The 13,831-nt window shown below is 37.7% G+C and overlaps 3 protein-coding genes across 4 annotated transcripts; 1 reads left to right on the top strand and 2 right to left on the bottom strand.

Moving 5' to 3' along the window:
* Positions 1 to 3,583: 3,583 nt before the first annotated feature.
* LOC103432745 (NAC domain-containing protein 82-like) lies at positions 3,584 to 7,033 on the bottom strand. The gene is given in 7 exon segments (NM_001328926.1): positions 3,584 to 4,205; positions 4,832 to 5,190; positions 5,192 to 5,212; positions 5,215 to 5,239; positions 5,482 to 5,759; positions 5,883 to 6,282; positions 6,932 to 7,033. Coding segments are annotated over 6 exon segments (1,188 nt in total). The 5' UTR covers positions 6,046 to 6,282; positions 6,932 to 7,033; the 3' UTR covers positions 3,584 to 3,863.
* A 961-nt stretch (positions 7,034 to 7,994) lies between these two features.
* On the top strand, positions 7,995 to 11,281 carry LOC103432740 (dehydrodolichyl diphosphate synthase CPT3). The gene is made up of 2 exons (XM_070822986.1): positions 7,995 to 8,833; positions 10,142 to 11,281. Exon 2 carries the CDS (start codon positions 10,171 to 10,173, stop codon positions 11,041 to 11,043), a length of 873 nt encoding a protein of 290 aa, XP_070679087.1. The 5' UTR covers positions 7,995 to 8,833; positions 10,142 to 10,170; the 3' UTR covers positions 11,044 to 11,281.
* A 1,329-nt stretch (positions 11,282 to 12,610) lies between these two features.
* LOC108173245 (large ribosomal subunit protein uL6m-like) lies at positions 12,611 to 13,687 on the bottom strand. 2 transcript variants are annotated; one of them, XM_017331961.3, is made up of 2 exons: positions 13,524 to 13,687; positions 12,611 to 13,109 (listed from the first exon to the last, which is right to left on the bottom strand). In XM_017331961.3, the coding sequence occupies exon 2, from the start codon at positions 13,099 to 13,101 to the stop codon at positions 12,793 to 12,795; it is 309 nt and encodes a 102-aa protein (XP_017187450.1). In that variant the 5' UTR covers positions 13,102 to 13,109; positions 13,524 to 13,687; the 3' UTR covers positions 12,611 to 12,792. The 2 variants fall into 2 exon arrangements, with proteins under 2 accessions (XP_017187450.1, XP_070679086.1); XM_070822985.1 differs by having other exon boundaries at positions 12,611 to 13,115; positions 13,524 to 13,664.
* Positions 13,688 to 13,831: the final 144 nt, after the last annotated feature.

Below are 13,831 nucleotides of genomic sequence, written 5' to 3'. Positions count from 1 at the left end.
AGGGACTCAGACGAGAACTTTCCAGTAGGTCACCCATCCTAGGATTGCTCAACTTAGATTGCTCTCGCTCGAACTTGCTTAACTTCATAATTCCGATAGAACCCGAAGCCAGTGAGTTCTCAAAAGATCTCGTGCTATATAGAGGTAGGCATGTACATATAAGGCATATCACCCTCTCTCCGTTGATCGATGTGGGATGTTACAGACGACGAGTTCAATATTAATTTATTACCTAACTCTTAAATGTGTATCGTTATATAAAAAGGAATGTAAAGCGATCTCAAAGGCAAAATCATAAGCAAAGAAGAAAAAGTGACAGGCTCCACCAAGGCTACAAACAAATACTCAAAGACAAATAAGCAAAACTGGCATACAATGTTGGTTGATTTTTCTTCGTTAACAGAGCATACAATTTGTTAATTTTGTTTTCATCAATAAAATGATGTGCATATTTTTGTTCCCATAGATTGAGAGACTCTCTCAAAAGTGGAACTTTTTATGAACTGTCACTTTATATTTTTGACATAATATTTTATAATTTTGACACGAGAATTGATGTTAAATTATGAGGTAACACATAATCCATAAAAAGTCTTAATTTAAGAGAGCTCCTTACCCTTTCTCCTCTCAGAATGTGTCTCCATTCCAAGGTTGAGGGATTCAGTTTTCTCTGCTTTTTATGTGATTTTCTTACGCTAAGAACCAGTTGTCTTACTAGTATCTGTCGATCTAGTTGGTCCAATACCAACTTTTCTCCTTTAGCTTTTTCCATGCCTTGCTCTTGGTCTTATCCTTTGCAGGAAAATGATGTGTTCTTGTATACAAGTGAAATTTACGTTACACAGATTTAAATTGCGAAAATTAAAAAAATAAGACTTAAGCACATGATGGAGGACATGTGGCAGCTCCCCGATACATCAGAAAAATCGCCTTTACACTGCTATTATGTTGCTGCAAATCTGGCACCTACCATGTTCTATTACCTATTTCGTGAACTGAGTCGAGAAAAACGTGAAAGAAATGTAGTAACAAGGTTAAAGAAGTAGATTATGATTCTCTCTCTTTCTCTTTTCATCTTCTTCCCTTCCCTCCTTTCACATTTCCTATTTTGTCATTCTTTTTCTATATAAAATTAGTACAATATGCTAACGTAGTTTAATTGTCACCGTTCAAATAGAATATGAGAGAAGGGAAGGGAAAAAAGAGGAAAGAGGTCTTTTCAACAATAAATATAGGAATGGGTTAGAGAAAACAATAAATATAGGAATAGATTAGAGAATCTGAGAATTTTAACAAGGGTAATTTTTGCAGATTGCTGATAAACTCACCTACTGTCTTGTAAAATAACATCTAAGGACCAAAGCAAAAAGAAAAAACAATAACTTCTCTGCAAGTATCTAAATTCCTCCAAATAAATATTTTCTTTATTTTCTATTCCTCTAGTTTAATCGTATATAACAGTTGTTCAAAATATTTTATTAATGAAACAATTATTTTAAAAATTGAAAAACGAAATGGAAGACCATGAGAAGGAATTGGGGTTGCTGCGGATTTGGATTGGATTATGAGGACGAAATTTTGGGAACGTGACCTTGTTCGTGGGACTCGGAAAAATGGAGGGGGGAGGGTTGTGTTGGAGATGGAAGGAAAGGTGCAATTGGTTAGAGATCTACGAAGTGACCGAATTCTGAAGCCTAAGCGGAATAAAAATAGGGAAAGGAGGTCATTTTGGAGATAAAGAGGGCGGGGAAAAGAGCATTTTTGCATTTTAAACTTTTTAAAAGGGGGTAAGATAATAAAATGGCCGAAGAAATAAGCAAATGAGGTGAGCTTATCAACACTCTTTTTTTGCGGATTCAAATGTCCTCCCAAGTATTTGGTACGTCAGCAAAACTAACAGCTCCCTCCTCCAACCTAGTTGATGAGAATGAGATTAAATAATGTGAAACACAAAAGAATAGTACAAGGAGTAAGCGAGACATAATAGAGTGTAACACCTGAGTTTCGTCAATTGTCACTCTTGGATTGACTAAAGAGAATCGGTTGGAGCTTGTGAGGTGGTAGGTAGTCTAAACCTGATGTCAAATTTGTAATTACATTAACCTCACATCATCGTTCTTTTTGAGTTTCAATCACACTAACACATCATGTTACTAATCCATGCATTATAATTAGGGATGGGCAATGGTTATGCGGGCGGTTAACCGCGGTTATTTTACCCATAACCGTTTATATTCATACCCGCATAACCGTTTACCCGTTGGGTAATTACATAAATGGTTATACCCATAACCATAACCGTTTATAAACGGTTATCCATACCCATAACTGTGTACCCATTTATCCATAACCATTTACCCATTTAACCATAACCATAACCATTTACCCGTTTACCCATTTTTTCGCCCGTGTATCCTTTTTTTACCCATTTACCCTTTTTTTTTTCTCTCGTCTACATTATTTTTTTAACAATTTGAAAATTACAAAAGAAAAATTTGTCATAATTTTTATTTTCTGACAATTAAACACCATTATAAGTACATTTTAGCATACATTTCCCTATTTTAATCATTTAAGTCCTCGTATAATTCCAATAATTGAAATAATAGTTTACGAACGATATTTTTCTATATAGCTATTGGGGGAAATATTCGAGGTCCTTAGTTCGATTCTCGCTAACCAATTATCGCATTATGTCAAAATATAGAGAGGGAATTTACTAGATAACATCCAGAAAAAGAGAGAATCAAATTTCCAGAATGAACACTGTACCAATAGGATTCACATTTCCCCAATAGCTCTCAGTCTGGGGGTGAATGAGAGGATCCCCGTACACCTCGGAAGTAGATGTAAGCAAAATCCTGATTCAAGTTCATACCGTGAGAAACAAAAAAGACATAGAAAGATGGCTAAATCAAAGAAGACAGAACTACATAATCAAACCTTGCTCCGACTCGCTTCGCAAGTCCCAGCATGTTCAATGTACCAATCACATTCGTCTTTATTGTCTGTTACACAAGAAGGTAACTTTCCACTATTATTTCAGTTCCCGTTAACACTTAAAGTTCGATTATTCACTTTCCTCAAATTTACACAAAATATTGATAGACACACCTTTACAGGATTGTACTTGTAGAAGATCGGGGAAGCAGGGCAGGCAAGATGGTATATTTGGTCAACTTCAATTAGCAGAGGCTCTGTCACAAAAAGATAGCGACGGAGAGAGAGGCGCAAAGAGAGAGCGACGGAGAGAGAGAGTGATGAAGTCGAAAGGCGGAGAAAGAGAGTGACGGAGTTGTAACTCTGAGGGTTTTTAATTTTTTTTTTTAATTTTACATATATTAAATTAAATAGGTAAATGAATACCCGTTATAACCATGAATATTAACCATAACCGATGGATACCCGTTATAACCGCGGATAATACCCATAACCGTCCATTTAAATTTCATGGATAAACGGTTATACCCATAACCGTTTATTTGTTTAAATGGTTACCCATAACTATAATCATCAACTTTAAATGAACGGGTAACCGCGATTACCCATACCATGAGTATTTTGCCCATCCCTAATTATAATATAGGAAACAAAAATTGTTATAGCACAAGTGAATTAGTTATAACATGTTAAATTACTAAGCAATCATTGGTCATACCATGTCACAATTTTTGTACAACATGGTGACGCGATTCAAATCCAACACCCAACTAGTGAATTAGGATTTACTACTGCTCTGTCGTAACAACGAAAAAGAAAGTGCAGAATTAACTCAAAGTTTGTGTTTGAGAAGGTGAACTTCTGAAAGTTAGCGAAACCGTTTTAACAAGTTTGGTTTGAAAGACTGGAGTGCAATAATAACTTCAGAAGTTCACGTTATCAAACACGTTCAACTGGTCTTCACCCTGAAAAGATGTCTCTCCCAGCGAAGCATGAGGCTGACCGAACATAGAAGGAGGCTGAGTGTATGTAGAATCACGGTAATTCAATGGTTCGCCAAGATCATCCAGCTCCAAATATTGCTCATGGTCACCTAGTGGGATTTGACCCGGAGCACAAACAGAATTTGGCAAACTGGAGAAACTACATCCTTCTTCACCGACTCTTGCTGCCTTGCCCAAATCTCCTAAATTGTCATACATATCATTAATAACGAGATGAGGCGTTGCACTAGCATTTCCAACAGGAATGGCATTACCAACCTCCTGCAAATAATGAAGAAGTTCTACATTAACGTACTTTAGAAGTTCAAAGAACACTTGCAAGATAGTTTATTTGTACTCAAGTACTTACGGATTTAATTTTGTTCTATAAACAGATATAGATGCATAAGATATTCAAGATGCTGTAGTACATAATGAAATTATCAAAAACGACATTCAAAACCATCAACTTCTCAAGGCACGCCATCTATTTATAAACTCGGACAGTCACACCATCCAATTTTAAATTCTAGCTTCAAGAAATAACATTGGTATTATAATTATTAACAACGACTATAGAGTCCCAACTTCCACACAAAGGCTAATTTGTATCTTTCAACAACCTCTACGACATCAGTGATAGAACTTCAGTCACAGAAAGTATAGACGCTAACTCCTTGAATTCAACAAAATCTAACCTAACTCTATCTTGCCACATTATCACATATGCATTGGAAAGCTATAGCATGAGCATAGTCTCACAACATAAACCTTTCTCAATTTTATAGTAGTGACGATTCCACCACTCAGAAAATGTAAATTCATTTCATGATTGGTGGTTCCACTTACTATTAAACCATGAATGCTATAAACTACATGCAGAAAAGAGAGAAGGGCGTATTACACACCTTATTTTTTTCGTTTTCTTCAAATAATGAAGGGCTTTCTTCTGAGAAGCAAGCCAACATTGACAGGATATCATCCTCAGAAGTATGAGGCTCCTCCACTGTAGCATGATTGCTGGAAACCAGTTGGGAAACATTGCAAGAAAGTGGTACAACATCTGATATACACGATTCAGATGAAGGACCTATGCGTATACCATCATGGGTGTACGTGCTAGTAGTGATGGAACTATTGTAGTCACTCGGCAGAACAAGGTTTGGTACAGGCATATTTGCATGTGGGACTGCTTCTGAACAATTTTCAGCCTCATCATCACTCCAGTCTTCCTCCATAAGGGGCGCACCATATTGTGCACCATTTCTTGGCCCTGGCCCTTCTTTTTGAAAAATGGTACAGAGCACATACGATTCCTGCAATATGAGAAAGACAGAAAAAGTAATCAACACCGGCTAGCCATCCAAAGCAGTATAAGAAATTGTACAAAGTAACAGTTCGATTCAGAAGCATGAAAAAATTCTAATCAGCTGAAACATTAAAGAATAACAAATCTTTACAAAAGGAAAGTATATTACAAACTCGGTGCAGATTGACAAACAAATTTTACAGAAAACAAGGAAGAATACAAAATTATGAGAGGAAGAGTATCATCTACCTGAGGCACACCACGATTAGCTAGGTCCTTAGATTCAAGCCTATACTCATGCATAACCCAGTCTGTTCGGTCTCTTTTTGGAGCTCGACCTGTATGAAAAACCAATGTTTTTATCTTGCCCGCAACTTCACCATTGTAAAGAACAGATCTGTCATTTCCTGTGGCCTTCCAGTAACCACATTCAGTTGTACGTTTCGTTCTAGCCCCAGTTGGGTACTTCCTTTCTGTCGGACAAAAGAAGTACCATTTTAAATCTCCACTTTGCCAACTAGATTTGTCTGAAAAATAAAAGCACAACACACTCAGAAACATATTACAAAGCAGGAAAGCCAAGGCTAATTACAATGACAAGGTATATAAAATAAAGACAAGAAAGAAAATAAGTTAGAATGACATATTACCTGGAAGATCCCAAGGAGCGTACTTATGAATGTCAACCTCTGCAACGAAGTTATAACGGAGTCTTTTCCCCATTACTTTCCTCTTCAAATAATATTGTACAAGCTCTACATCAGTTGGAGAAAACCGAAAACCAGGAGGCAACAATGATTTCCCTTTCCCCATTTACAATATACACGTCTCAACTATCTAACAATAACCTTAAATCCCAATGTGGAAATTCCTCACAAGATGCGAAGAAAATAAAGTATAGTTTTTTGAAACCAAGCAGCACGTCTCCTCAAGTCCAATGACGGAACAAGATCCTCCGCAAACACCAGAGCCTACCTCGGTTCATAAAACAAAACAATCGAATAATTGATGGATGCTCGTTGTTGAGATCAAAAGACATTGGCTGCACTCCTGTTATCCAACATTATTAGACATACATACTCAGATTAAGCAGCAAATACCAAAAAAAAAAAAAAATATATATATATATATATATATATATATCAGAACTTGATATCTGCAAAACATAAATAGGGCAATGCACTTATTCAAATTGAGCAGATCAAAGCAACATATTTCACATTCAAAATAACAAACCTGAATACACACTAGAGACAATAATTTTCGACACAAAATTATATAAAAATACGAAAGAAAAAAAAATAAAACTCAGATCGTTGAATTGAAACAATCACAAAAGCCGGACAAGAATAATTAAAACCGGACAGAATTCTAGTCGCCGAATAAAGACAATTAGATAGAAATCAATGTACGTTGATCCCTTTTTATCATATTTCCGCATTCACATCCAAAATTTACCAAATACTCTAGTGAGGAAGAACGAAATTTGAACAGAGAGAAAAAAAAACCCTAAATAGAGGAAAAAGCAAGACATTTATATAGAGTATAGAGCGAGAGAACGTGATCAGAAAATCAAACGGCGGCGATCATTAGGATCTCACCGGAGGATTGGAAAAAAAAAAAAAGATGATCAAAACCTAAAAAGAAAACGAAAATGTTGAGGTCGACTGAAACAGTGAACGAAGAGAGAGAAACGTACCTTGCGATGGGGGAACTGGCGAAGGCAGATTGGACGGGGGGAATCGGCGGCGATTGCGCTGATGGGAGGGCGGAAGTGGAAGAGCCAACTGGAAGAAGAGAGCTGCTCCGGGCGAGTTCAATTTACTTGTTCTCCATGATCGGGGTTTATGGGGTTTATATTTTTGAATTCTCTGCCAAACATAAAATTTTCATTTTATTTTTTATTTTATTTTTCAGGCATAACTCAAACGGGTTTTTCTGGCCCGGGCCCAGATGAGGATGGGCTTTAAAAATCCTCTGCCCAAATGCAGCCCGGACCTAGATCCTACGCTCCTTTTTATTTTTTTACAAAACAAAAAGGGGAAGTCAGAGTTATCTACCATTTTTGGAAGCTAGAATTCATGCCCTTATCACTGAGTTACTTGATGTGGTTTTAGATGCTATGCTATCTGAACTTATCTTCTTTCGACTTTATACTCAACTCTCAATTTTTTTGTTTTTTTAATACAAACCATATCAAACTTTTCATTCATGACATTCAATCTAAGACCTCTCATGAACTTAGCAATTTTTAATAGTTATGTCTTCAAAGTATCCATTTTTAGTAGAGCGGAATAAAAAACCCAAAGAACCCAAAAACCAACCCGAGGCAAAAAAAACACCCCCCCCCCGGGCCCCCGAAGAAAACTGAGTTCACTAAAAGCGAGGGAAACCGAACCAAAATCCGAAGCAACGATTTAAACTCTAGGGACTAATGTGAAACTCAGAGTAACTAAAAAGACCAAAAGTGAAATTTAGTACTGCAAATTTAATTGCAGCGCAAGGATAATAATTAATTCAGTCAATTTATTTATGAAATTAGCAATTAAAATTGTGAGTTTCCTAAATGTCGCACACCAAATTGTGAAAGAAATTTGTAACTAAGCAATCACATTGAAATTTGGAGAAATTATTAGATAATACAGTACCGCCGCGTGGCACTGACAGCTGGTAGTACCTACCAACAAAAGCATGACACGTGACAAAGTTCACATCTTTGGCTTCCAGAAGAAGAACCAGCGGCTAAAGCGTCAAGTTTTGCGCCCTCCTTCCTCCATAGCCGTCGATTTCAAGTTCAAAGCTGAGAAATTCCAACTCAAAGGTGTGCGATTTCTTCATTTCATCAGCAATGGCAGCCTTTCTTTCGCTTTCAGTATGTCCTCTGTTTTTAGGGTTTTGTTTTTTCAGAAATTGAAAAATGCACCTTCTTTGATCACCGAACACGCTAGGCACATTGGGGTTTTCTCTTTTTTGTCCATGTTTCACGGAATCGCGTTCGTAACATTTCGATCCTTAATTTTTGGGTTTTTTTTTTTAAATTTAATTTTTAATCTTTAAAAGAAGAAGCAAACTTGCTCGACAATGGCGAAGATGGTTTCTGGTTTCAAACAATCGATGATGAATCAGTTTGATGGTTCCCTGCTGCAATTGAAGGGTCTTTTGGAGAAGATGGGTTCCGTTCGAATGTGCTTCAGAGCCAATTCCAGGAGATCCAGGACGGCATAACTCGGATCGGAACTCCCTCTGGATCCGATTCAAGGAGGAGGAACGGGAAAATGAGCTGGAAGTCGAAGTTGTGAGCTTTGCCACGTGTCTTGCATTTGTTGGTGGGTACTATCAACTGTCAGTGCCACTTGGTGGTACTGTACCATCTAATAATTTCTCTGAAATTTGAAACTACATGGACGGAAATTAAACTTGGCTCAAATTTCAGGGGCCATTTAATAAATAAAGTAAAAAACTGAAGGTACTACGTAGATATTTTTGTATGTGATTCCAGCTTCAAAGAGAGACGGCAGGAGCGAAATTGTCTTTGAACTCTTACCTTTCACTGGGGAATCGCCGCCCTTCTCCGCCCTACTCTGCATTTGATTCTTCACCGGTAACTCTCTCTCTCTCTCTCTCTGATTTTCCAATCTTCTGTTTGGTTTCCGAGAAAATCGAAAAGAAAAAGTTTATGATTTGGGTTCAATGGAGTGGGTGTTTCTAGGTTCTGGGATTTTCCTATCTCTCGCAAGTTGACAATGTTACTTCCTATTTCGTGTTTTCGATTCTTTTATGCTGCTTCTAATCAGAAGTTAGAGCTTAATCACATTTAACGGGGTTAATCTGATTGCTTAATCACCATTTTGGTCATAGTATTAATTTTGTGATTTTTCAGATTATTAAGCATTGCATTCTTGATTAGCTGCTTCTTTTTATTCTTCGAATTTGCGGAAGTGCAATGCATGCTACAATAACATAATATACAAATAAAAAGGTCGTACCCAGTCTTGTGCACCCGCTTTACGCAGGGTCTGGGAGAGGTGAATGTCGGCTAGCCTTACCCCCCTTTATGGAGAGGCTGCTCCCAAGTCTCGAACCCGAGACCTACCGCTCATGAGCGAAGGCACTTGTCATCGCACCAAGTGCGACCTCTAACATAATATACAAATAAGAAATAAAATATATCTAAATAGAACAATGAACATATTTGCTTAATCACCAGTAGGTACTTTCTGATTTCTCTCGTCTTCCGTACCGTAATTATACATATTTACTTATGTTTTTAATCCTCAAATTTTGTTTAGTTGTTCATGGAATCCAAGTTTGTTCCTTTTTATCATTTCGTTAAGAAACAGTGCGCAAGTTGCGTTTTGTGAGCTCAACTGTTCGTTTGAGTTCTGCTGGGAAATGGGTTTTAGTACAACACACCTCTAATGCAGTAACAGTGTTGTTCTGTGTGCTTCATTTCTCATGGTTTGTCGAAAAGGTTCTCCTTCTGAGAGATTTTTCCAAGTGCGGTGTATTCAAGTGGTACTTCACGTATCATAATACAAAGTGGCGGAAATGATAAATTTTTTTCATGTCCCTCCGCTTATATTATGACACGTGGAGCACCCACTTGAAACTACCCGGCACTGAGAAAATTTCTCGTTCTTTTGAAGCACTGGATGTGTTTGATGAAATGCCTGACAGTGGGAATAGCTGGAAAAATACAGACTTGATCATTATGCATTCTATGGCTGATGGTTCATGAATCTTTTGCGTTTTTGAAGTTTAATAAGCTCAATTACATTTGAAGTTTCGGGCATTAAATTTGTTTTATAAGAAGGGGAGGGGAGCATGATTTTTGGGCAATGTCGCTGTAGATTCAGGAGTTTGGGATAAATTTTGTTTATTAACTAACAGGTCATATCGGTTTTATCAGAGAACTCGACAGTTGTACAGGGCTCTAGGATGGAGAAAACCAGTGGCAATATAGCAACCCGCTTGTTTTGGAGCATAGTTAGTTTTTTGAGGAGATGTCTCTTTCTTGTAATATCTATTCGTCCCATACCACGTCACATTGCCTTCATCATGGATGGAAACAGAAGATATGCTAAAAAGCGGAAGATGATGGATGGGGATGGACACAGGGTTGGGTTTTTGGCTCTTATGTCCATGCTCAAGTATTGTTTTGAGTTGGGTGTGACATATGTAACGGTATATGCGTTTAGTATTGAGAATTTCAAAAGGAATCCTGAAGAAGTTCAATCCTTGATGGACCTGATGCAGGAGAAGATCGAAGGGTTAATCAAAGAAGAAAGCATAGTGAATCAGTATGGAGTTAGGGTACATTTTATTGGGAACCTAAAGCTCTTGAGTGAACCTGTCAGGTCGGCAGCGGAGAGGGCTATGGCAGCCACGGCCAATAACTCCCGAGGAGTGCTGTCAATATGTATTGCGTACACTTCCACTGATGAGATTGTGCATGCTGTTCAAGAATCGTGTGAAGAAAAACTGGACGAGATTAGCTCGATGAATGCAATTAAAGCTGGGTATGGTCTAACTAAACTTGGAGGCAATGAAGAGAATGAAAGGGAGAAGATTGTAAAATTGACAGATATTGAAAAACATATGTATATGGCGGTTGCACCAGACCCTGATGTTTTAATCCGTACTTCAGGTGAGACCCGGTTGAGCAATTTTCTTTTGTGGCAGAGTGCGTTCTGTTATTTGTACTCTCCCTCGGTGCTCTGGCCTGAGATTGGTTTCCGTCATGTTGTTTGGGCGGTCTTGAAATTTCAGTCTAACTATTTTTATCTTGAACGCAAAAGGAAACAGTCATAACTTTGTCTGAGTGATGTGCTGTTGCCTTTGGTCTAAAATGTTCTTGTTAATCTCTACTTGCTGCTAAACTACTGTTTTATGTAACAATATAGATTAACGCAGGCTGGTACCATTTACCATTGCTTTGGATGGTACTTTTACAGTTTACATTCTCATGTAAACGTCATTCTGTTGTACTGTAAGAATAAACTGTGGACATGGTAAAATAAATTTGGTATGTGATAGATTGATTTGCATAGTTGACATTTTGAGCAAAGTACTGATTGTTATATGCTAACTAACCTGCATGAAATCTGTAAAGTTCAGAGAGTTTTGAAAAGGATTTTGCCTTGAATTGCTGTTGTTATTTCTCAATAAATATAATAAGACTAGATTCATATTCGGGAAGTCAAATTAAGATTTGATAGCATCGTAATAGACTTTAAAATCATAGGGGAGTCAATAGGATTTTAAAACGCTTTGACTCCAAACGTCATCAATGACTCCTCCCAATCCAAATGTTTACTTACAAAGACAAGATCACTATGATTTACTTGTTCATCTCTTTTATGTAATTTTTATGTAGTCATGTTAAATTACTTAGTTGATGTATTCAACTGACGCACCTTGACGGATACGCACTGGGCAGGTTTGTTACGAGTCTTAAACTGGATTAGCATTCCTTATTACGTTTGGTGCTCATGATTGGATTCGACTGGACCCTACAACTCTCACTCTATCGCTTTCATTCCTACCATTTTGTGGCAACCACAAAATCCCAACGACAAACACAAACCATACCAAAAACAAAAAAAAATCAAACATCACCATCCCATAGGACCCGGCTTCTCTGCCCTCCCAGTTCTCATACACTCCCATCATTTTCTATTTTGTGCAGTCACGGTTAAGTCACGTCAACATTTTATATTAATTTTTTATAGAGATAATAATACAAAAAGCAATAATGATAAAATGTTGACGTGACTTAACCGTGATCGCACAGATAGGAGGGGATGGGAGTGTATGGGAACTGGGAGGGCATCCGGTAAATCCATTCCCTACAAAACAAGACATGAATGAAGGGGCTAGGCTTTTTCCACCATGTAAACAAAATGTAGTGGGAGTGGGGAGGAGGGGTGAGATATAGGGTATTCAGGCTCCAGCCTTAGCAGTGCAAATCACTAGCGACTTGGATGACAGTCACTGGGGCTCACGACTACTGACGGCCTTGCTAAACTCCCTAGCAGCAGAATAACCCTTCAGCACCAGCAATGTAATATCGCGAACTGTAATAGCAATTCGATGGGATCCACTGCACAACAGTCGGTTCCATGATTTTTCTATTGCAGCCCAACACACTACGTCTGGCATACCAAAGACTCAATCCTAGCAACACCATGTTAACAAATAATCACAAAGCAACAAACACCAAAAGTTTGCACTGCGTTTAGCGTTTGATACCGGTACAGGTATCAACCGGAGCCTAAAATCCATAGCCAGTTCAATGTAATAAGTTCTACTTATCCATTTGATAAGAAAATGAAACATTCAATGTATGTGAGCCCGTAAAATAAAACGCTAAAGCAAGAATCATAACACTTGTTTTCGATCACTAAAAAAAGCTGCAAGGATAAACACAATATAATCCTCAAATGTAAATCCCAGCTCAAAAAAGAAGATTACCAACCTATTAGAATCTTCTGATTACAACCAACAAGAAAAAAAGAAGATTACCAATTTCCAGCCACAGATAAGCTTTGAGACATCCAATCACTTAGATTTCTTTCCTTGCTTTTTCTTGATAACTTCATCGACGTACATTATACCCTTGCCCTTGTAGACTTCAGGTGGCTTACAACTACGAACAGCAGCAGCAAACTGGTGCACCCTATCTTTATCAATTCCGGTGCAGCACACTACGTTGTTCTTGAAGCAGAAAACACGAACCGCAGGAGGAACGGTCAATTCTACCTCATGACTGTAACCCAATTTCAGATACAACATGCGTCCTTCGGCTTCCGCTCGGGCCTTGTATCCCACACCCACAATCTTAAGAAATCGAAAAAATTTGGCTTCCATTTGAATATCTGCTCCTGAAAACACCCAAACCCACTAATCATTTCTTCTTAATGTTATCGAATTAAGCTAATTTTAATCCTGATTCTCGTTGCTTTAGTCTACAATCTTCAATTATTAAATTCACATTTCAAACCATATCCAAGCAACATCCACATTCCAATACAAAAAATTGGAAAACGAAATCAAAAACCCAGAAAATATTATAAAATTTTAAAATTTTGATGGACCCAAATTTTATTCAATCTCACTGAGCACTAAAAATCCAAGGATATGCATGTTTGTTTCCTTCTGTATGTAAACATCTGTTTTACATGTACTGATAATATATATGTGTGTATATATATATTTATAGAGAGAGAGAGAGAGAGAGAAAGAGTAAGCAACTGAAGACTATCGCAACCAGTAAGAAGTCTTAGGCATACCTATTAGCTGCTGAACCCCTTAGATTACAGCAGTCGTAGTCGGCGTCGGCGTCGTCGGAAGGCTAAAGTTTGTCTGGGTTCAGAGGAGTGGAGGACTGCTTTGAGACGAAGGAGAATCAGATGAGATTTAATGTAATGTTCTTTTCTCTGGATCGGACCTAAAGCCCGGTATTTTCAGCTTACCTCATTGGGCTATTGACCAAATTGATGAAGTGCCGATCCAATGCAGTGTTAGGGAGTGATTTCTGCACTTTTTTTTTTTTTTTTGGTTAAACAATCGATTTTTTTTTGTTAAACGATTGATTTTG

Source organism: Malus domestica, chromosome 05 (assembly GCF_042453785.1).
Source record: "Malus domestica chromosome 05, GDT2T_hap1".
Lineage (NCBI taxonomy): Eukaryota > Viridiplantae > Streptophyta > Magnoliopsida > Rosales > Rosaceae > Malus > Malus domestica.
Note: the sequence above shows the minus strand (reverse complement) of the source record. Positions and strands in the feature narration are given on the sequence as shown.

Excerpts from the sequence above, each read along its gene's own strand:
- LOC103432740 (XM_070822986.1), top strand. The coding sequence starts at position 10,171 with ATGGAGAAAACCAGTGGCAATATAGCAACCCGCTTGTTTTGGAGCATA.
- LOC108173245 (XM_017331961.3), bottom strand. The coding sequence starts at position 13,101 with ATGGAAGCCAAATTTTTTCGATTTCTTAAGATTGTGGGTGTGGGATAC.